The sequence below is a fragment of the Procambarus clarkii genome, chromosome 88 (genome assembly GCF_040958095.1).
Source record: "Procambarus clarkii isolate CNS0578487 chromosome 88, FALCON_Pclarkii_2.0, whole genome shotgun sequence".
Lineage (NCBI taxonomy): Eukaryota > Metazoa > Arthropoda > Malacostraca > Decapoda > Cambaridae > Procambarus > Procambarus clarkii.
Window position 1 is genome coordinate 16,628,946 of NC_091237.1, and position 24,898 is coordinate 16,653,843.

Consider the following 24,898-nt stretch of genomic DNA (forward strand, 5'->3'; position numbering starts at 1 on the left):
GTTGATTCCAGGTTTCTTAGCTAATCTGATTGCTCCTCTAGCTGTTGATGCCTGTAGATATTAGGCATAAGCATAGCAGCCCAGTTAACCAAGTACCCTTTGGAGGTAATTATCAGGTTTTGTACATGAACACAATTAGAGGTCTGCAAGTAATTCCCCTTGTATTTAGAGGGAAGGTGATGAAAAACCTCAAGTCTCCTATGTATACAGAATTGTCTTCGCTGCTCCATTCCAATCCTATTTTTCAATGGGTTATTTTCGTACATTATTCTGTACCACTTGGCTTTATGAGGAATTATTTCAGGTGAGCAAACTTGGAACAGAGCACTGAACTTGTTATCGGTAAGTAATTTCTTCCATCTGAATTGATGTCTTCGCTTATGTTATTATCTTGCAAATGATATATTTTATGTCTTTCCAGAGAAGCCAAAGCACAGAATCATTTTCACAAGTCAAGCAGTAAACAACTTTGATTCGACAGCATTTCTTTCACCTCATCCCTCTGTTCACCAAGCTCAATAGGTATAAGGGATTTAAGACAGTTTCTATGGGCTGTATCCTGGAGATGGTCTTTAGTTCGATATATAACACACAGACACACAACTTAGAAAAGGTGGAGGCATTGTCATGCTGGAGGAAGAACAACTAAAGGTAAAATGATTAACAATCAACAACCCAGGATAAGTTGACACAATGGCACTAGTGATTTATAATCAGGATGATAAACATATAATAATAAATGCCTACAATCCACCTGCAAACAACACAAGGACTAAAACATTATGTCACATGGATAAGCCTCACCTGTTAATACAAGTCCACATGTCATACTTGTCATTCTGAATAGCTGGGTCAAGTAAGTACTCAAACATTGGCTGAAAATTTGTTTCTGGAGAACTTCTAACCCTGAAAAATCATAAAATATTTTTAGAAATTTTGATTCATATTTTCCTAAATTGGATTTCTATGACAAAAGTAATACTACTGTTATTTTCTTTCTTATACCAAGGTATTGAATTTTGTAACAAATACAAATATCAGTGATAGGTAATCCTGGCAATGATAAGATATCTTGGCTACATAGCATATATGTTATGAATGAAAACGTTAAAAACTATTCATATCTTTCAAACGTTATCTTTATAATTAGTAAACTACTCAGTCCATTTTTTGTAATTATATATACTGTACATAAATTTGGTTATTCAACACAAATACTGTAGTGAAGAAACAATCATAGAAATATCAAAGGCCAACACTGGAGACCTCTACTACATGGCATTATGTCAGCAAGATGAGAGGCGAGGCACTGACAGATCTGGCTGCCACACCACCCTCCAACCTTTACAGCTTCACCTAACCAGTAAATAGTGTGTATATTTGCTTTATTTCAACATTTTCCTTACATTTTGCATTAACATTAATCAGTCTATAAGGAAAAATATTTAATTTATTAAATTTTCGTGCATGGGTGGACATACATGTAAATCCATAGTCGCACTCCAGGGGTTAAGGCTTTTCCTTCTCATAGTTCAACTTAAGCTCTAACCCTACTAGTTTTACCTGCAACACGACCTGCCAATTATTAACAACCAAATCCCCAATTACTGCTGGATAAATAGAGGCTAACAGTTAAGGACTAGTGCTCAGTTGACCTTCTTTGCTCAGAGCCCAAAAACCAGAGTGAAATCACTATCAAGAATTCTTCCAGAAGCTGTGCTGCATAAAACTCCTTAGTAGGCAAACAACAGATAATATTCACCAAGCATCACAAGGCCTTGAATGAACTGCAATAAATGCATGTGTGGTAAAAGTGAAATCTAGACATAGAGCAGCCTAGTCCAAACACTATAGGTCAAGGCAAGTGTATATAAAGTTTGCACTGAATTCTGCACCGTGCACTGAAATGAACACTTAAAAATGTGGGTCAAGTTTTAGCATAACAGTATTTCATTTGCATCTCAGCTAGCTCTCTATTCCTTAAATACTGTATAGATGTAAGAATGTAAATCTAAATAAAAATCACAAACTGCTGTATAGTTCTCAATTTATTTATAAAAAAAAAGGAAAAAGAAAAAAAAATATAGAATTTATTGACAATTTAATTGCCAATATTTTAGCAATAATTTTGAAGCATTGTACCAACCTGAGGGCTTCTACACGATACACAGAAAGAACATAAATACACTGAGCAAAAGACAATTTGTTGACAATCTGCGTAACATCAGCTGGGTGCTCAAGCAGACTAAGAATCTGTTGTCGTAGCTCATTTAGTTCACTCTGCAAAAAGAAACAGTTTAATTACTATCAATCCACAATAGAAGTACAGGGGGCACATAACATAAGGGCAAGTTTATTCATCCTCTTGAACATATATACAATCATGTATCTAAATATGCAACACATATGGAAATAAAATTTTAGAAAATTATTTTACAACAGTTAGCTTGCTAACACTGTCTAAACTCTGAAAATCTGTTCATTTATTTTTCAGTCTACAGTTGCACACCCTCACTACTCTCCAAAAATTTTGGTTTGACTGCCTTATATATATATATATGTCATCCCTAAAATTGAACACCTTCCTTCTAAAGAACAGGCCAGATATAACTACTAAATTTTCTCTCCAAACTTTGGATTTGTCAATAAAAAGTCAGAATGCGAGAGGAGGCCTCTACGAAATCCTAATAATTTTAGGATTTAGCTAGCCAGTGATAAATTTTAGGCACTGTCTAGCTAAATCCAGTCTGTAATTACCTGTGGATGTTCTCTATTGCAGGCCAAACTGGGGCAACCTGGCGGAGGATGGAGGGTAAAGGATCACCTGTATTTAGCTACGCTTTGTTTGGCAGTTCCTATGATACCAAGTAGTGTCTGGAAAGCCTTGGAATTTTATGTAAATACACCTTCTAGGTGCATTCTGGGTTAGACCAAGTATTTTTTGTTATCTCCTAAGCACCAGTATAACCTGGCAGGAATAGTCTAATACGTTCCCCACAACACAAGTATAGAATGTTGACCTGCCCAAACTGCCCTAGATCCTATCCAGGGATCGATGCAAATGTTGCCTTAGGGAGCAACTGAGTGGAATAGCTCAGAAATTATATATCACTAAGTTGTCAGCATTTTCTAGGTAAGTAATTAGTAATGCTGTAGTGAAAGAAGGAATAATACCAAGTATTATTCTACATTAATCATGAATGAGGATCTTTGGAAAAAATTTCAAAGCTGTACGTTGTTACTCACAACTGAAACGGAATCATCCCGCACTGCATAGGTATATTTGAGTTCTTTCATCTCTGAGCGGTGTTTGGTGTGGGACAGCAACAGAGGAGATGTAACTGCTATGTCACAGACAGCCATATGCCAGTCTGCAGGCCACAAACCTGCAGCAGGATACATCATATTACACATGATTACTTATTTATCAGCTTTGCTCCATTACTATTTACAAAAGAAATGAGCAAATTAAAAAACATTTAATATACATTACTAATTAATTCATTAACCACTGCACTGCACATAGCACTTTAAGACACTTAGGTACAGTAAATGATTCAAAACTTCTGTGGGTACACAGGGCTCACATCTTGTGCCTCAGGACTCCAGTAAACAGATGCCATCTTGAATAAAAAAAAATCTGCATCCATACTGGCTGTGAGAGTCTCGGTACTGAATGAGCGATCTAGGCTGGTGCATGCAACAGTAGCTCACAGCACCTCTGTGAAGCTATGAAGCTATGGGCAGTGTGGTACTTTTAACTGTGGTGCATTTAACAAGCCACTAAACAAGAATCTCCTGAAAAAAAAACTTCAGCTGTTACAAACCCCCCTAATGGGAAGTTCATGAAAGGAAGTAAGGTTTTTGAGTTATGATAGATAAGGTTGGTTCTAAAAGTGCTAGCTGGCTGATAAAGTAAATAAGCAATAAGCATTAGGAATTTTGCATGGCATTTATTCTGGGAATATTGAATAAAGCTTTGTAATGGAAATAACATTACATACCAGATTCCTGTTGTGTGAAGCCCATGACAATGCAGAATAACCAAAAGTCACGGAATAACTTCAGTAGACGGGGTTTGGGTTCTTTGATAGGAGGAAGACGTCGCACTAGTACTGCAATGACAGGAATCAACACGCCAAGATTTCCTGCACTGCTCGATGCCTGAAATTTTGTTACATTAAACCATACTGATGTTTTAAGAGATTGCATGTTTCAGTATGACTTTAAACACCATGCAATTTTCATTAATTCAATATGAACAACTGACAGTATTGTATTATAGTCCAAAATTATATACAGAACTAAAATATATTAATAACTATTTTTAATAGTAGGGCAGTAACAAATGTTGTACCAGTAGTTATCTTTTGAAGGGAATGAAATAAAATATATAAACAAATAACAATAGGGATTAACAATTCCATAATCTTGAACACATGATATAAGGGAAACATGACTGTTCCAAATACACTCCTTTAGTACTGCTAGTAAAGAAACAAAGTATGGACTATATATAAACTGTACATACAAACATTATGTATGGTAATATTTTGGCTTTGACTAACCTTTAAGAAATACAGTGCAATATTGTGTAGTAATAGCTAATTACCCACTAAACCAGAGAATAAGATAGTAGCATTTTCATTATTTCTATTCTGATATTATTACTACATGGACATTTTGTACTGAGTAGCTAAATCTAAATCTATTCTGATATTAGTTTAATTTTTTTTATACTTAATTACCTTTATTATGAGGTTACATGACAGTAACAGCTTCTTGTATCTAAAACTGTATTTGGTTTTAGATACAGCTATTGTATCTAAAACCAAAGAAACATACTTTATTACATATACTTCTACTGGGACCCCATGAAAGTTCAGCCATATAATGGAGCCTGTTCTCCCATTTCTCCCCTCGTTAACAAAATGTCGTGGTTTAGCCTACCTAAACGCATCAGAACCATGGCTTTCCATCTAACCTACCGGAGCCAATAATCATTAAGCCCATAAACCTTCAATGTTGCCGCTTTTAATTTCCCTAAACCACAGTAATTTTTACGCCAGAATCAATTGTTTATAAAATGTGTGCACTCAGAAAGAGGTCAGAGTATATAATGTAATTTCTCTATATAATAACCTTTAAAGGGTACAGTATTCTGTTGTATAGTATGTGGATAATTTTTACACATGCTTCGCTCTTTTAATATGAAAAATACTTCTGGTGTGAGATTCACACACTAAGCATGTTCCAACCATGCAATATTTACATAACATGAGCATTACAAAACGACTCAATAATTCAAGTAGTCAAACCTTTAATACAGCTGGATGTTTTCTCCGAGTTTTGTTTTGCTGCTAACCCAAGCTTTACAAAAAGTTCCAGTAGGCGCATCAGTAACTTATCCATCTCGGCTTCCCCTTGAATGTTGGCACATATATTTGCTAAGGCATTATGTACTGCAGTAGCTACGTGTCTGCAACAAATTAATAAAACAATTCTGGAAATATTTAACAATATCAGTGGCATGGTTATCATAGGTTGCAATAGGCAAACATACATAACAGTTATATTTTGTATAAATGCAAACCCCACTTTTATTTCACATTCCCAAATTTAAAATATAAAGAATTCTTTTTAACAAATGTAGCTCTAAGGTCAACATTAATATTATTATTGAATATAGATTGACTGGTCAATCAAAAGTGTACTGCACAGATGTACAGAAACTTTACATCTTTTGAAAACTACTATTGTTACACCCTGCATACATGTACAGAAGACATAAAAAAAACTATTACAGGTATAAATAATTTATCCATAAGATCACGGTTAATAATTCAGAAAACTTTCAACAGCATTTACATTCACGAAACAAAGCTGCCAGAGAAATATAAGAAAATTCATTTTTGTAAACAGAGTGGTAGACGGTTGGAACAAGTTAGGTGAGAAGGTGGTGGCGGCCAAGACCGTCAGTAATTTCAAAGCGCTTTATGACAAAGAGTGCTGGGAAGACGCGACACCACGAGCGTAGCTCTCATCCTGTAACTACACTTAGGTAATTACATTAAAATTTATCTTTAAATAATTTACCATTAGGGTAAAAAATTAACTTCATTATCATAAAATTGAAACTTAAATAATTTGGTTCTGATAAACGCTATCATCCATAAATAAATATGAAGTTTCCCTAATGTGCAATGGTCAACAGCACAAGTCTCACCTGTACTGTTTCATTCGTTGGTCTTGAGCAGCACCAATTCCATAAGTGCCACTACTTGCCTTCTATTATGATCTTGCTGAACTGTTCCATTATTTCATCATACACCTTGGGCTGAAATGTTTGGATGGAAAAAATATCAGCAATGGCATTTATGTATATTACAGTCAACAAAAATGCTTTATTTTAATAATATACTGTATTCCATAACTGCAAAAGTCACAACAAATTTAAACTATTTTAATTTTCTATATATGAAACAGTTAATACCAATAAATTTTAAAGTATAATGCTCACATCATTTTTTGCCAGAAGCATGCAGCCCAACTGGTCTACAATTAGTGTGTCAAGATTGGAAGGAGGACGACAGAAGCGCTGGAGTAGGCACTGATGGAGAATGGTCTCGGTGGTGCGATGCGAGTCTTTCAGTGCAACAGCCACATGGCCCAAAGCTACCACCACATTATGTGATATAACGATATTATCACTGAAACATTAAATATTGTTAGATAAGAGAAAGTAATGCTGCAAACAATGTTGCAAGGTAATGCACACAGCTGTCAAAATTCGCTTTAATTACAACGGCCTGATATTATCCAGAAATATTTGATAAATCTGCTGTAAGCCCTCTGTACAAGGCACAATAATGATGGCGTCAAACTTGGAAGTGTTATACACTGAAGAAGTTTAGTTTGTTTATTTGGTTTATAATTATTGTCACAAAAGTAATCTATGGCAATCAAGTTATATACAAAACAACCAGCATTGAATGTAATGAAACGCCATTTTCTGGGCGAGCCCCGGGAGGCTCTCTGGCGCTATCGGGCTGATATGTGGTATATTAGACAGGGGCATCAGTCAATGGAGTTCAGCCTACCTGGGGACCACGAGCCAGAACCTGATTCCCCTAAAAGAGGTAAGTTTACCCAGTCTTTTCACAAACTAGGGAAAAAGGTGGGAGGCAGACTGGGTCAGCCAACTGCTCCGTTCTGGCAAGTTTACTATCCAGGACAACTCAAGCTCCTTCCTGGCTCAGATTCTTTTAGAGTTTTTTCTCTAAAAGAGTGCTGGATTTTAAAGCAAACAAAGAAATAATTATAACCTTAGTTTCAGCTAATACTAATGAGAGCCACAGAGCTACATGTACAATTGTAGGGAAAAAATAACATAAAAACACTGACCTTTCTGGCAAGCGATCATAGCCAGCTTTTTCTCTACTGGATATTGATGAAATAAATGCAAGCACAGTGTTGGCATCTACTGTCAGACCTGCCTTTAGTGCAACACACAAATTTTCAATTGCAGTATCCCTTAATCTTTCAAATGCTGTTGCCGAGGCTGACACTGGCCTGCTGCTCAAGTCACCAGTAACTAAGAAATTTCACAGCAAATTAATATTTTATATAATGAATGAATACATGCAGTACATAAAACCAGCGTTGAATGTAATGAAACACCATTTTCTGGGTGTGACCCGGAGGCTCCCCGTCGGCTCCCCGGAGCTTACTATGCTGATATGATAATGTCAGACTTTTTGCATCCGTCATGTGTATAGAGTTCTGTGGGCCTACCAGGGACCACGAGCCAGAACCTGGCCCCCTCAGAGAGGCATGGGAAGCAATGGCCTATAGAAACCCCCGTGTGGTTGGAAGCATACTACGTCTGCCATCGACCGGGTGTGGCATCCAGAAAGGTAAGCATCTCAAAACAAACCCGCTATTCTGGTGATAATACTTCTACCAAAAGCCGAAGAAGTGGATAGAACTTCCCTAAATGAAACGAGCAAACGAGCATGATGTCTAGGGGTGCATTGCGTTCGGTTGCGGCCCTCCGCTGTTATTTGAGCGCCACGGCTTCTGTGTTCTGGATGCGCTTTGGGATGATCCGGTTCCGTTCTTCCCTGTTAGCGGGTGAAGGTCTCCCGGGTCGTCCTCCGTGTTATTGCGGCTAGCCAGCCTGTGTTCCTTCCCCATGACCCTGGCTCTCATGGGTTCGCTGCTCTTGCTGCTGTCTTGGCGGCATGTCCTAGCTGACATTCGGGCACGGGGCTTTTGGCGGTCGTGCAGGGCCTGACTGCTCGATGTCTCGTGTCGTTCCCGGGCCCATTCGGGCCTGTGTCGCCTTGGGTTGGCGGTTGCAGCCAGTTGTCTTGTCTTTGAGTTGGGGAGTGTGTGGTGACTGCCTCCCGGGTACATCCCTCTTTTTTCCTCTGTGGGTAGTTAGCTCCAGGGAGCCGAAGGGGCTCCCCCCAGAAAACCAGCGTTGAATGTAATGAAACGCCCTTTTCTAGGCGAGACCCGAGGCTCCCCGGCATCCCTCCCTCCCTCCCTCCCTCCGGTCGGCGGTTTTTCGTATTTTTGACATCCAGCCTCAGAACTGATGGTGGATAGCCAACACGGTAGGTCTGGGGCTTCCCCTTTTCCCTCCCGGGAAGGGGGGAGCTGCGCAGACAGCGGCGCGGTGACATGTGACATCATGATCGTTTGCTCATTTCTTTTAGGGGAGTTCTATCCACTTGTACGGCTTTTGGTAGCAATATTTTCACCAGAATAGGGGTTTGTTTTGGGATGCTTACCTTTCTGGATGTCAGACCCGGTTGATGGCAGACATAGAATGCTTCCAACCACACGGAGGGTTTCTATAGACCATTGCTCCCCATGCCTCTCTGAGGGGGCCAGGTTCTGGCTCGTGGTCCCCGGTAGGCCTACAGAACTCCATACACATGACTGATGCCAAAGTCTGACATTAGCATATCAGCCTAGTAAGCTCCGGGGAGCCGACGGGGCTCCCCCCAGAAAACATATATTTCAAATACTGTATATATGAAAAATATTAACAAATTCAATTTACACATACACACACACATACAACAGGAAACTACAGGAATCTTAGCAGACATATGGAAAAAGGAAAACATAGTTCCAATATACAAAAATGGAAGCAGAGAAGACCCTCTTAATTATAGACCTGTATCGTTGACAAGCATAGTTGTCAAAACGTTGGAAAAAATAATCAAAACCAAATGGGTAGAACACCTGGAGAGAAATGACATATCAGATAGAAAGTATGGTTTTGATCAGGAAGATCCTGTGTAAGAAATCTGCTTAGTTTCCATGATAGAGCCACAGATATTTTATAAGAAAGAGATGGTTGGGTTAAATGCATTAATCTGGACCTAACAAAAAAATTACTTTCAACAGAGTCCCACATAAGAAGTTGTTCTGGAAACTTGAACCTACTGCTCAAGGTCTCTAGTGCTGAATGATGTCCACCAGAGATCCTTCAGGGCTTTGAATATTACAGGGCACATTAAATCTACCAAAGGTGATAGGTAAACTGGCTCTTATTACTTGAGAGCTACAGCAGCAGTTTAAAGGTTAATAAATGAGAGCAGAGGCTCGCATCCCAAGGCACCAGCCATAGTTAAAGCCAATACCATAGAGCATGTGCAGACCACTGTAGTGAGTCAAGGAGAATGGCAAACTACTGCAGGGAGGGAGTATGGCAGACCACTGCAGGGAGGGAGTGTGGCAGACCACTGCAGGGAGGGAGTGTGGCAGACCACTGCAGGGAGGGAGTGTGGCAGACCACTGCAGGGAGGGAGTGTGGCAGACCACTGCAGGGAGGGAGTGTGGCAGACCACTGCAGGGAGGGAGTGTAGCAGACCACTGCAGGGAGGGAGTGTGGCAGACCACTGCAGGGAGGGAGTGTGGCAGACCACTGCAGGGAGGGAGTGTGGCAGACCACTGCAGGGAGGGAGTGTGGCAGACCACTGCAGGGAGGGAGTGTGGCAGACCACTGCAGGGAGGGAGTGTGGCAGACCACTGCAGGGAGGGAGTGTGGCAGACCACTGCAGGGAGGGAGTGTGGCAGACCACTGCAGGGAGGGAGTGTGGCAGACCACTGCAGGGAGGGAGTGTGGCAGACCACTGCAGGGAGGGAGTGTGGCAGACCACTGCAGGGAGGGAGTGTGGCAGACCACTGCAGGGAGGGAGTGTGGCAGACCACTGCAGGGAGGGAGAGAAGCAGACCACTGCAGGGAGTGAACAAAAAATACAAAAAATAATCAACAAAAATATGGAAATTTCGTTGTATAATTGGTAAGTTTACCAACTTACTTCATTTAAGCTGGTTTATCAATTTACCAGTAAATGAAAAAAGTTGGTAAACCAACTAATAATACCATGTAAGTCAAATAAGTTTACCAACTTATTTTGCTATAAGTTGGTAAACAGCCTAAGAATTTTAAATAATTTTAATAAACACTTATATTATTAATATGACTCGGAAATTACTTTAAAACATTTTATTTACAGCAAGCTTAACTAAATTATTATATATAGTACATCCATAATGTAATGCCTCTTCAGAAATTAAACTAACCTTTCACAGTCAAGTTGCCCTGGTGTGGGGTCAGGAAGTCAGACTGCTGACGATGTAGCTTCAAGAGAATGGGTGATGGACTAACCAGGAAATCTTGAAGGTAATTAATGCATGTCCCAGCAATATTTGGAAACTTGCTGGCAAGTTTGCCTAAACCCTGTAAGAAAGTTTAAACACTGATTAAGCAATCAAAACTTTTCAAATGTAAAAATGCATTTTCAAACTTTCCTATCCAACGATTCCTAAAATTGCTTTGAATGTAAGGAAATGTCTATTTCTGGAGAATGCTTGGAGGCTCCCCATTGCCAGCAGCTTGGATAGCTTTACCAAATATGATTCCCACAAGACCCTTGCATGTCATGGATGGATGACACACCATCACAGAAACATCGGTCTGGTCATCCCAGGAAGACTTCTTAAAGGTATCCTTTGCCGTAACATGATGGGTACCACTGAATGTTTTAGAACATTCTAAATTAGATTTAATTTAGATTAATTAAATCTAATTATAGATTTAATTAATCCAGATTACCAAGCTCTTATGGTATTAACCCTTAGACAGCGCATATATGGGGCCTAGTAGCGAAAAATATTTCAATTATGTAAAAAAAAATTAAAATTGTTAAACAAATCTCCAACGTATTGGCTTCAGTGTCATGAAACTTTTATCAAAATATTTTCAGAAATGGATTTTAGACGAATTTTTGAAAAATAAGAACGTTTTGTTGATAAGGAGAACAGCTCCTAGTAACTGGAACTGAAGGATTATGCAGTAATAAAGAGATGCAAGCACCTGTCCAACACTCAAAGAAGAAGAACAATAGTAGTAAGAAGTGTCCACAGTGGATATGCAGTTGGTGCCTTTATATCATTGCTGAGTAATACATAATAACACAAATAATAATGAATAACTATGTTAATATGATCTATTTTGTTATATATCATATAAATACATTGTCCAATGTTAATATATGTTACTTTCATCAATGTCCCAAAAATATTTTGGGGGGGGATTTTTTTTTTTAAGATTTTAGTTTTTCTCCATTGTTTATTATCTGATTTTGTTGTAACCTTTACATCCTGTAGAATGCATATGTTTCCATAAATATCTGAAGATAGAATAAAATTGGTCAACAAATAAATCAATCACAACTCGCAAAACTTGGTACAATCTTTTTTGGCTGATTTTTTCTCTGATTTCAAACTCTATTTTCTTTGTCTCTTTAGGTTGCTTTGATGATTAGGGACCATATTAGGGCTTTTTCACTTATATGAAGTATATCTTAAATATACCCCCTAAATCATAATAATTATAATTATCTCTATATTTTTCTTGACTCCATTTCAATACATATTGACCTACAACTTTCACATATTCAAGTACAAATGCCAAACAATGTTTATTAAAACATACACATTAAATTAACAAACTAAAACTACCTTTATTCATTGTTGATAACTTCAACTTCAATTATCTCTGAAACTAGAGTTTCAACATTGAGTGGCTTCAAAAATTCCAGTTCTTGACCAATTCTCACTATTTTGACATATTGTGTGCTGAGCTGTCTGTTCTACAATCCCTTCAGAATGGATTTTTCATAAACTTTATACATTTGGAGTTATCATTTTGTTTGGTCTAAATTTGCTCATATTTCAAATGCCCTATTGACAATTTTTTTTTACAGTAAACTATACTGAAAACTTATATTCTAATTTGATGAAAATGAAGATCATATGCTATCCTGAGAGAATAATAGCATTAAAAGAACAATTGGTGATAGTTCATATTTTTTATTCTGAATTAAAAATCTAAAGTTTTCAATATTCAATTTTAAAATTAATTTTGATTCTCTTGTTTTTCAAGTTATTTCATGCACAATTAAGAAATTGTGCATGTAAACTTCACACTCAACAGACATCTCATTCCCAATTTCATCTGTATTGGTTCACTGACTTTCTGGATGCTTTCCAAGTGTGGTGCCAAATTGTCACTTGCTCTCTGCCCCTCTGTGAGAGGGCCAGGTTTTGACTCTGTTCTCAATAAGCCAAACAGAACTCCTGTGTCTGATGTGACCCATTTACGTGGAGCAATCTCGGTAAGATGGCTTCAGGGAACCACCAGGGGATCCTCCAGAAATACAGTACTGATTATCTCACCTCTAGACATACCAATAGCAGTGGCATATGAGCCAAAACAAGTCGATGGCCATGAGGAACATTTGCTTTCTCTGTCAGTCGACTGCAGAGAGATTCTGCCTCTGAAAAATACACATAAATATAATAGATTTGCAACATAAGAAACATTCAACCCAATAAAATAAATGTAATGTATGCAGATTAAGCTTTATACTATTTAAATGTTGTTTAGTATACATATAGAATAAATTACTACTTTTAACTCGCATATCATCATTTCTGCCAAATGTAGTTGTGGGGCTACTTTATATTCAAAATCTTCAACATGACAACATTAGATTGAAGTACTCTCATAAATGCAGAATAAGTCAAATATAATGCTGTTACCTTCAACAAATGTAACAGAAACAAAGCTAACAAATATGAGTTTTTGCCAACATGAATCTCATACAAAGTTCTGCCAAAAATACTCAAAGACCTACTGGCAGAAAATCTTGTCATACAAATTTAATATTGCATGATTAAGACAACTAAAAAAAAGAAAGAAAAAATAAGGCAACTCACCAGATTCATCAGTACTAGCCCACACCAAAAGGTCAATGCAGGCAGCATTAGCCTGAACATTAATTCTATATGGGTTGACTGATGGAATTTTCTTATTTTCATTCTTCTCCCCACTCTCACTCTGCTGTACAGCTAACTCTGTCTGACCAGAGAGAAACAGTCCTTTGACAAAATCCTGCACATCTCGAGTAAATGGCACAGGCAAGTCTGTGAAAAGAAAATTTACTCCATATGGTAAAAACAAAAAAAAATTCTTGGTTTTTAACATTAAAATCATAACTAGAAATGTTTTCATCATAACCAATCAAGGCCACTATGCCAGGAATATTTCACAATACTGTACAAACAATTTCATGAATATTCAAAATACACAGTAGTACATTAACCCTTCAACTGCATGACACAACCAGGGATCTTCTTTCTATTTATCTGTAAAATGGCCACACAACCAGCTATGTTTTCAAGTACCAAATAAGATTTAAAAATCCCATGGGTACATGGGATCACATCTGCTTCCTCAGGCCTCCAGTAAACAAGACACCATCTTGAAAAAAAAAAAAAAGTGGGCACCCCTCCTAGGTGTGAGGGGTCTCGGTACTAAGAACAACTATGAGCAGTGCATGCAGCAGCAGCTTACAGCACTGCCATGCAGCTCGTGCCTAAAGCATCAACCATTGATGGTAATAAATAACTGCTATTATTTATCAATGATAGTGCTATAGAATACCCTGACAATGATAAAGAATATGTTCAAGGTTCAGTTATTAGTTTACCAGATGCTGGTGACAATGTTCGAAGCATGAAGCAGAAAAGTACACAGCTGCAGTTTGGTGCATCTATACATCACAAATTGGGACGTCATGTTACTTCAGCAAATGAGCATGTGAAAAATTATTCATATTCAGGATTTAGTAACCAGGATTCTGATAACAGCAGTGTTGTGGTTAGAGGTAGCTATGTATATAGTATATCCTGCCTTACAAACCTGCTTACAAACTCCTTTTTGAAAATGGTAACCAACTATTCTGACAAAAAACTTCCAGTATATGTAATAAACATGGACTTCACAAAAGTTTTTGATAAGGTACCACATGAAAGACTGGCAAGGAAATTACAAGCACATGGAATAAACGGTGGAATAATAACAGTGATAAAATAATGGTTAAAACAAAGAAAGTAAAGGGTTGTCCTAAACGGAAATAAATCTGACAAGAAATGTGGAGAATGGGGTACAACAAGGTTCCATTTTGAGGCCAACCTCCTTTTTTTTTTTTTTTGTTCCATTTTGGAGCCATTCTCTTTTCCTTTTTTTAGTCATTTACATCAATGACATAGATGAGAATATTACAAACCACATCATCAAACTTGAAGATGACACTCAAGATTTATGGTAAAGTAGGAAGAGAAAACTATATTGAGGCTTAACACAGGGAACTACACGATCGCCACAAATTGTCGAAAGACAGGCAAATGCGCTTTAATATAAAAAATTGCAAGACCTTGCATCTGAGGCATAACATTGCCTTGCAACTGATTGATGATCGAAAGGGACCTTGGAGTTAGAATCCACCAACCTCTGAAAGTGGCACAACAAGTTGGAGCTACAGCATATATTATTATTATTATTATTATTATTATTATTATTATTATTATTATTATTATTATTATTACTACTATTACCATTATTAAAAAAAAGAATAGTCAAATGAACCTTTGACTTTAGAAAAGGTAGTTATTCAACCTTATAAATCTCTGTTGTGCTTCCACTTGGATTATTGAATCTAAACATAGAGACATCATTTTCAGAAAGACATATCTGGCTTTGGAGAAGGTTAAACACTGGGGAACAATGTCCAGAACTAAGTTGACTCTCATACCAGGAATGATTGAGGGCCACAACACTTCAAACCAGACAAGATAGGGCTAATATCACTGAAACATTTACAATACTGAATGACTTTGAGGATATTAATTCAGACCACTTCTTTAAAAGCTCAGGTGTAACACAAACCAGGAGCAATGGTTTCAAGCTCAACAAGCTATAATGTAAGACAGAAAACAAGAGATGCTTTTCTTCTTAGGGTTATGAACCCATGGAACCACTTTTTGTTCACATCAAGGCCACTAGAGATGGTGGCCCTTGGGCATTCAGACAAGTAACCCTTTGTTTTAATGCTATCAGTCCCAAGGCCATCAGACGAGGAATTGGTCTCCATACTCATTAATAGTTTTCTAATTAAAAAGTTTTATGTGAAACAAAACATCAAAGGCAGATAATGTGCAGGAGATCAAAAATACTACAGTTTAGCTTAATTTTCAGAGTTAAAGGGTACTCTTGCATAAATTTCTTTATGTTCAATTTATCACAAGTCATGACTGCACAAAGTAATAAAATCTGCAAATTAATAGAGGTCCTCATCTCACAAAAATAATAAAATAATTCTCTCACCTTTCTGGTATGCAAGAAGTTCCCTCAAAAGTGTGACCATAACTAAATTTAATGTTTCTCGCACAGTCCGATATGGGAACATTTTCACCTGATACGACAAAAACACTTCAGATGCAACTTCATCCAATATTGTTAGCACCTCCTTGGCAAGTAGTTTTTTAGCATTGGCAAGTACAGTCTGAAAAGCAGCATTAAAAAGTATTTAATTCAAATAAATTTAACACATTACTATGTGGCTCCAAACACAACTACTGTATGTTGCTTCTCTTGATCCACCTTTCCAAATTGCCTGAAATTCCTCTAAATAATTTTACAACATTCATACTCTCCATTATCAATTATCACCAATACTCTAATTTAAATTTTGAACAATCTTAATATTTCAACAATTATTAATAAAAAATAGCACATCTACTAATCAATTTGACAATAAAGCTCACCTGCAAATGCTGGACAGGAAACACCAGTGTATGATCATACTGGGTTAGCTGTGGAAAATTAGCTCCAAAACTTGATCCATATTTTTGAAAGAAGTATACCTTTGGGTCATAAGGAACAGACTGCTGAGACTGCAATGAGGGCCGCTTCCCAGGACCCCCAGGAATGCGTAACCTGCAAACAATTTATGTTCTTAATACAATATTAATGCCATACCAGATTACCAATTACCACCACAAGAAATGGAAAGCACCTGTGTATGTGTGTTTAACATTTTAGATACCAATTTACCTTTGGGTTCTTTTACTAAACTTTACTTAAAATTAATATCTACAGGCAGTGCAGAAGTGGCTTGCAGTAGCATTTGCAAAAGACCAAAATAGAGAATATATATAAATATTGAAAAAACCAGCATGGAATGTAATGAAAAAAAATCTAGTGCTCTGGCTGAGCACTAGAGGCTGAGGGGGGCCAGGTTCTGGCTTGTGGTCCCCAGTAGGCAGAACTCCTTTGACTAATGCCCTGGCCTAATTAATTGCATATTACCCCAATAGCTCCAGGGAGCCAGAGGGGCTCCCCACAAAAAACTGTGCTAACAACAGATACAAACAAAAGCACTCCACTAACCCAACATCACGGTCACTGTCCACACTGACAAGAGAGACAACATCAGAACAAGAGGGTAGTGTGGAGGACAGTGATCGAGGAATGATGGGGCGAAAATTTATGAAACTCTTCTTTTTTGCCATCTGTGGGGGCTCGGCAGGAACCGGAACTGGGATGACTGGCTCAGGAAAAATCTGCAGGAAGAGTGGGTCCCCAGAAGTAGAGCGGCCAAGTGCTCGAGCCAGACCAAGTAAGACGGGTACCGTCCCACGGCAGAGAGAAACTGAAAAAAAGACATATAAACTACTATAGCATTGAATTATTGATTACTCTATATAAACTACTTTATTATGTTCCTATACTGTACATACTTATTATCTTCTGAATTGCTACATAGTAAACAGAGTACTGTACATACTTTTTAATATTCAAAATATCCTACTCACTATTAAATGAAGAAAACAAACCAGTATCAAGTTTAAAACTCAACATGCAGTCTTTTTCTTGGAAATGGGCTCTGTTTACACAGGTTGTCAAACAATAATAACATTTCTTATTTAGCATTATCTGACATCGATGTATCTATAATACATATTCTTAGTTTGATGAAACGGCTAGCATAATTAACAGGTTCAAGCCCCTTTAATAATTACATTTAAAGTGTTAAAAGCAGTCCAAGCAAAGCTAACTACCTTCCTACGCAATGAAGTCTGTACGTAAAAATAAATTGTCATAAATCTAGCATTGAAAATAATGAAATGCCTCATTCTCTGGTGAACTATTCAGTAGCTCTCTGACCCATGTAAGCCCTACTGCAGACCAGAGCCAGAATCTGGCCCAATTACAGAGGCAAACAGAAATGTGGGGATTAGTGATCATCACAGCACCAAGAAAATACCACCAGAAAGCACACAAGCAATTACTTGGAAAATTTTGTAACACTGAAAATAACAATGCCAATGGTGATTTATGCATTGTAGCACCTGTTACCATGCAAAATCACCATCTACATACACTCATCCACCACCAGATGGCAACTTAGGTCTCAGACAGCCAACCTATTTACAAGCCTGGTGTTATGACCTAAGGACATATCAATTTAAGAGGGGCACACAATTAGTTTTCATATACTGTAATAATACTCGCTTAACTGTGCTTGCAGAAGTTGAGCTTCGGCTTCTTTGGTCTCAACAATTGTCAATCAACTGGTGTACAGGTCTCTGAGCCTATCATATCTACATCTGAGCTATCATATCCTACATCTGAAACTGTGTATGGAGTCTGCTTCCACCACATCACTGCTTAGTGCATTCCTTTTGTTAACTACACTGACACAGAAAAAATTCTTTCTAATGTCTACTGTGGCTCATTTGAGTACTAAGTTTCCACCTGTGTCCCCTTGTTCAGTGTTCTGCCCACACTAAATAGTTTGCCTTTAGTCCACCCTGTCAATTCCGCTGAGAATTTTGTAGGTGGTGATTATAGTCTTCCCTAATTCTTCCAGTTTTCCAGGGTCTGTGGACCCTGCAAGACCCTGGTTCCATAGTGTTGGCCGCCCTTTGTACAATAGTTCTAAGTGGGACCTTTGGTTGTTACCATTCCATTTTTGCTTCACTTGTAATTGCCTAAGTGTAAATTACTTGTGTGTTCCATGTTATCCACCTTGCTTGTGCTCTGTGTTGACAGTTTAATCTGGCTGTTGAAGCCAGGGTTATTTTCCCTGGTAGCCACCTTGCATTGTCCTTGTGCCTCTCCAGATCATGGGTCTGGAGAGGCTCCCAGGCTTTAAATCTCTGGAATAGCTTGTGGTTGACTGAATTTGACCAGTCTGCAAAGCAGCTGGGAAATGAAGGAATTAGAGAATGATTCCATAGTATGAAGATTAATGAACAAAAAAATACAATAGGCTGAGCTGGGAGACAAGCAGATATATGGTGCAAAAAGGCAAATCTGGAGAATACATTAAGCAGAACAGAAATGAGGATTTATGTCATCTGCTTCCCATATATGAAGAACACAAAATGGGCAATACAAAATCCATGCAGCTTCTGTCAATACCCAAGGGAATATCTGGTCTGGACCCTACTGTTTTTGTTACCTCCAATTCCTTCAGGTATCTTTTTACCTCTTCTACATTAACTTCAATTCTGTTTAGTGTTGTTAATGGTGGACCCATGGGTCAACCAGTGTTAAAAGAGCTGACCAGCATTAAAAGGGCTGGCAAGCATTAAAGACACTGCAAACAACCTTGGAAAAATGTGTATTGCATCAAGGAACCAAAGAAACTGGATCAACCAAGAAAGCATCCACCAAAACAGAATAGGTGGCATGCAGACAGCGGTGAGACACCACCACCAGACAACAATGATGTACACCAGGCCAGACAAACCAATCACAAAGGACCCCACTTGAAGCCAACCAACTCATTCTTTGCCAATATAGTAGTAGGTTGCAAATGAAGAAACCATCCACTAGTAACAAAAGAAAAGAACCCACACCTCCAAAATAAAGCATGATGCTCTCCAACCCTGCATCGGTAGGTAAGAGCTAACAAAAACAAGGCATTTGGCTGTTTCAGTGCTTTGTTTTCTATGAACCTTGCAATTTTCTATACTAATTCTCTTACTTTCTGGATGCTTTCTCAATATGGGTGATAGTAACAATCCCCTGCTGTCTGCACCTATGTGAGAGAGGGGAGAGGAAAGGACAGTTTCTGGCTCTGATCTCAAGAGGCCAATCAGGACTCTTATTGCAAATGTGACTCAGTAGTGGGAAGCCATCTCACTAAGATAGTTTCAGGGAGACACCAACAGGCTCCAAGGAGAAATATAATAGTATTAATAATATATTAAGATTAAATTTTATTGCACTTATCAAGCAAATATAAAAAGTAGTCACACACAATGCTCACTTTTTCCATTACTTGATCGCAATTGGTCATCACGAACAGCCCTGGTAATTATGTTCGTTAATGTTGAAAGTACTTCCACCTGTGTGGCAATAATTTCCTCTCGTACATTTTCACTGTTGGCAGCAACATCAGTTAGCAGTGTTGTCAGAAGGAAGCTAAAGCGTTCAGCTACTGGCATGCCTGAATAAAAAAAAAATTATAACTACAAAAGTGCTTAATATAGATAAAATCTTGCAAATCAGATATATTAATGGGCTTTAAAATTACATATTTAATTAAATTGAATATAACAATATCATATTTACATGGAACAGTTTGTCCTGCAGAGTAGTAGTCAGTGCAGTCCATTTACAACTGAAAAGTTCTAGGTTCAATTCCATTTAGGTCATTTGAGTACGTTTCCTTTCACATGATGCTTCTTTTTCACCTAGCAGTAAATAGGTACCCGGGAGTTAGGCAACCATTGAGAGTGGCGTCTTGGTAATAGTCGGTTATTGGCCTAGGGGGGACCTAGTCTGGCAGCTCCAACCCCACCAATTGGTGGGGTTAGTGCTAACAAACTAGGACTTGTTTCGAAAGATTCAACTACTTGTTTACATTGTTGGGGAGAGTTTACTTGACACTTTTGAGGCTTCAGTATCTTTGAATCCAGCCATCTCAGCAAGTTAGCTTCAGAGAGCCACAAGAAGCTTCCCGGGACTTTCCTATCTTCTGGATGCTTTTTTCATCCCAGGAAAAAAGTTCACCGCAGGGGTAACATTTCCTGAGGATTAACTTAGTTCCTTTAATTGCAAAAATTTATGCAAAAATCTGCTCTGTATGTAATTTTTCCAGTTTTTTGTTCCATACAGGTAAGAGATCAGATTATACTTCTCTCAAGATCAATCTCTACCTAATAAGTTACCATAATTATGATTTTTGAGCAAAATTTCTAATCTTACATAAACTCTCATTCTCTTGAAAATACTGAATGCTGTATTCTTTTTGAGCCCAATCTTTAGTTTACATTCAATACTAGCATCTGTCCAACACACACTTTGGTTCAGTAGTCATTACTGTACAGCACTACTGCTCTCAACATAAGTCATTTCATCCTTACCACAAAGTTACACAAATAATATATCCCCAAGTTAAAGAACTGTATAGAAACTCATATCTGATCAACTATAAATGGTACAGTATTACAGTATATATATTGTTCATTAATGCATGCAAAAATGTTTAATAACTAATCTTCAGTATATACAGTACTGTACAATGACTACATAGTAATAATTACATTGTAATTTACAATTTTATACTTGCAAACCTGAAGAATTCCACTATCATTAACAGCTTCAGTAAGCATTAAAATCCTTACAAAAATATTAGTTTTAATAAAAATAAATATTTAAAATATTTAAAAATATTAATAATGAGACCGTGTTAAAATTCCCCGAGAATAAATTTCTATCCCAATTTAAACTCACGGTCAGTTGGATATATTCGTTTTTCATCCAGCCACATAGCTTTGGGAAGAGCTCGGAGAAGTCTGAGTAAGTACTGGAGGATAAGTGTCTGGTGCTGTTGACCCGACTCCAAGAGGTATACCCCCAAGGCAACCACTGCATCCTGGCTACGCTGGTCCACTCGAAACACGCCACCATGACTCTCACTGGGGCACAGGTTCAACAATTTATCAACCTATAATAGAAGCATAACTTTAGTAAAAGTAATTTTAGCATTCAAAAAATATTTCTAGTCTTGATAAATATACAGTAATGTACTGTATTTTGAAATACTCTAGGTCAACAAATAACCATGTGACAAAATGTTACAGAATCTCAAAAGTAAGCAGCAACAGACAACTAGGCCCTATGGAAGAAGCAAGAAACAATATTGCTCAGCTTGCAGAAGGAAAAGAATAGATGGATGGCTGGGACATACAGATGTCACCTATACATGGCTTAATTAAAAACAGATCAAAGATACAAATATAAGTTGCGAGACTATACCTTGGTTGCAGTTTCTCATTTATGGCACATCCCTAATCAAATAATAAAACAATGACATTATTTTTGTTAAATTTTCATTTGAATATTCCTTTAATACGATGACAGAGTATAATTGCTGGTGTCACTCTGTGAGGCATGGAATACATGATAAATGAGTGCAATACAATATTACATATCTCATCTATCCATATCTTACCTACGGAATCTGTGCTTGGAGACCTATAACCCAAAATTACCTATGAACCATTATTATTCAGCATAAGACAGCACTCAGAACAATAACAAACTCTATTCCAAGATAGCACTCGTCACCCTTACTGTAATCCTTGAACATATTACATATCATATGTAAAATGTGTGTAATATGTGACTACTGTATTCCCACAAAACTCTGAACTGCAACTGGGGAGGAGGGGGTAGCTACATCTGCCTAGAATTGGGGTTAAAAAAATTTAAGAAAATACTAACAGTTTTAGATACTTTTTTGGATATGTGCTGTATATGAGTACTGAAGGTCAACATTCCCTTTTCAAATGATAATTATGAAGCACAACTCTGTTCCCCGATACTCCAAATTACTGTATTGTAACTGGTTAGGTTATTCCACATCATGTTTTCTCCAGAGCATGAACCCCCTTTCAAAGTTCCAAGACGTCTCCCTTTTGTCAGCTGCCAGTCACCCATCTAGTGCCGGTATTGTCAAAAATGATTATTATGTGCATGTCATCCACTGCATGTTTAGTTTAGGGTTAGTGTGGGCTGACAAAAGGGAGACATGTCCTGGAACTTTGAAAAGGGGCTCACACTGGTGAAAACATGACATGGTATAACCTAACCAGTTACAATATTACAATACAGTAATTTAAGAGTACTGTACTGTAGAATATTGGGTGCTCCGAAGCATATTGGAATCTGACGCAAGTATCAGTTGGGTCAACCCATGTATCATATTCCAAAAATGTGCAACTATGTTGGAATGGATGAACAAACCCTCGAAGAATATTGTTGAAAACATCTTGATAACTTGATAAACAAAAATTATTTGTATGTCAGAAGAAAAATGGAAACAATCTATATGTAAAACCTCTATCAGGTTTCACTGCCAGGTATAGGAATTCTATTAGGCTTATTGAGGTCCCACTAGTCAAGAACTGACCTGCTCGATGCAACCCACAACAGTTGACTAACTCAGGTACCTATTTACTACTATATGAATGTCTTTATTTTATTTTTTTTTTTTTTTTTGAGATATATACAAGAGTTGTTACATTCTTGTACAGCCAATAATACGCGTAGCGTTTCGGGCAGGTCCCTGGAATACGATCCCCGCTGTGAAGAATTGTTTTTACAACCAAGTACACATTTTACTGTCGAGTTAAACAGAGGCTACAGTTAAGGAATTGCGCCCAGTAAATCCTCCCCGGCCAGGATACGAACCCATGACAAAGCGCTCGCGGAACGCCAGGCAAGTGTCTTACCACTACACCACGGAGACTGCTTGTATCCCATGATAGGAAATGTGCCATTTGCACTACAGGTCCCAACCGAAACCTAAATAACTTTTCACAACTTGTCCAGAAGAGCAAAGCCAAGATGGAATAAACATAGAAAAGGAGCGACTTGTCCCAATACTTGTCTACACTTGATACCTGAATCATGTTAATTAATGAGCTCATCATTATGACATGCGGTGCACTTAAGTTCACCTCAAAATATAATTATACATTCCTACCTTAAAAAAATAAACACCCGAAATTTCCTTGAGATATATTTATTCCCTTCCGTACAGCTAACAAAAATACGACCCATATATCAGCAGCCATCACCCAATCACCACTAAACACCCTTCACCCCCTGTTCCATTGTTCCTGACAACTGGTACTTGGGTTGACCTGTTCGTAGGGTGTTGGAGTGATCTTGGCAAGAGTCCTGGCCAGCTGCAGGACACTCCTACTGAAGAAGGACTGGGGACACGGGTCTTCCAGTGTCATCGTTCCGCTCCGTAGTCGAGGCCCACTTGGGTCAACCCAAGTGTGGCATCCCAACCATGTGCAACGTTCAGGCCCACCATCAGCGCCCGACCACTCAAAATCAATCAAAATTTATACTGAATTTTGTAACTAGCTCATCAAGATTGTAACTTGCTTAGTGAAATGATCTGTGGGGTTCAGTCCCTGAGCCCATTATGTGGCTCTAACCCTTTCCACTACTACCCACAAGATGGGTATGGGGTGCATAATAAATGAACTAAACTAACTCATCAAAATCAAAATGTTTATTCAGGTAAAAGTACATGCATAGAAGATGAGTTACAAACATAATGTTAGATTTATTGATAGAGCTAATACATACAATATCTAAAGGCACTTATACGCACAGCGTTTCGGGCACATTGGTAAAACGTCTAGATACGTTTACAAACGTTAACTTTTTGTGTTACAAGTAAGGCTGAAATATAGGCTATAATTAGAACCTCTGCCGTAAAAATATCTTACGTGAAATCAAAGATATATGTAATTTGCATGTGTCTTGTTTGCTCGCTCGCGGAGCTCCCAATAACATCAAAAACATTATTTACCAGAATTTACCTCAGGGCCACTATGTCTCTAGTGGCCTCGACGAGAACAGAAAGCTGGCGGCTTGTCAAAGTCCCCCCCCCCCCATTTGTCCTGATAATTTTATCTATTTGAATCTTAAATTAATCTTACAAGAATGTAAGAAGAATTAAGAATGTAAGAATGTCCTAATTTTCACCTGTGGGTGAAAAAGCATCTGTTCTCAGTCCTACATTGTGGCTTGTTGAGTTTGAAATCGTTGCTCCTTGTTTGTGTTACATCTGACCTTCTGAAGAAATTTTCCAGATCAATCTATATCCTCCAAATTGTTCAGTATTTTAAGTTTCAATAAGATCCGCCTTGTCATGCCTGGTTTGCAGCGTTGTTAGTTCTGTGGCCTCAACCGTGTTAGTGGGCCCACTAACACGGTGACTAACACAGTGCATGTTAGTGGCTTTACAAGTATGTTCTATCTACTTAACAACGAACATATATGTACTTTAACAACCCACTGAATCTGCTTATATATGAATAAATAAATAAATAAATGAATAAATATAAATAAATAAATAAAATTTGCCCGAAACACTATGCGTACTAGTGGCTTTAGGTATTGTATGTACTAGCTCTATCTATAATC

General features: G+C 37.9%; 1 protein-coding gene across 1 annotated transcript in view; it reads right to left on the reverse strand.

Moving 5' to 3' along the window:
• Pi4KIIIalpha (phosphatidylinositol 4-kinase III alpha) overlaps positions 1-24,760 on the reverse strand; it is a 65,146-nt gene extending 40,386 nt beyond the window's left edge. Inside the window, 19 exon segments of the mRNA XM_045726908.2 lie at positions 805-906; positions 2,147-2,280; positions 3,247-3,386; positions 4,005-4,164; positions 5,319-5,339; positions 5,341-5,479; positions 6,227-6,285; positions 6,287-6,337; positions 6,521-6,710; positions 7,405-7,594; positions 10,606-10,762; positions 12,763-12,863; positions 13,306-13,512; positions 15,755-15,932; positions 16,195-16,366; positions 16,820-17,081; positions 19,710-19,889; positions 21,179-21,392; positions 23,596-24,760. Of these exon segments, the coding sequence (XP_045582864.2) occupies positions 805-906; positions 2,147-2,280; positions 3,247-3,386; positions 4,005-4,164; positions 5,319-5,339; positions 5,341-5,479; positions 6,227-6,285; positions 6,287-6,337; positions 6,521-6,710; positions 7,405-7,594; positions 10,606-10,762; positions 12,763-12,863; positions 13,306-13,512; positions 15,755-15,932; positions 16,195-16,366; positions 16,820-17,081; positions 19,710-19,889; positions 21,179-21,392; positions 23,596-23,694 (2,756 nt within the window). The 5' untranslated portion in view covers positions 23,695-24,760.
• Positions 24,761-24,898: the final 138 nt, after the last annotated feature.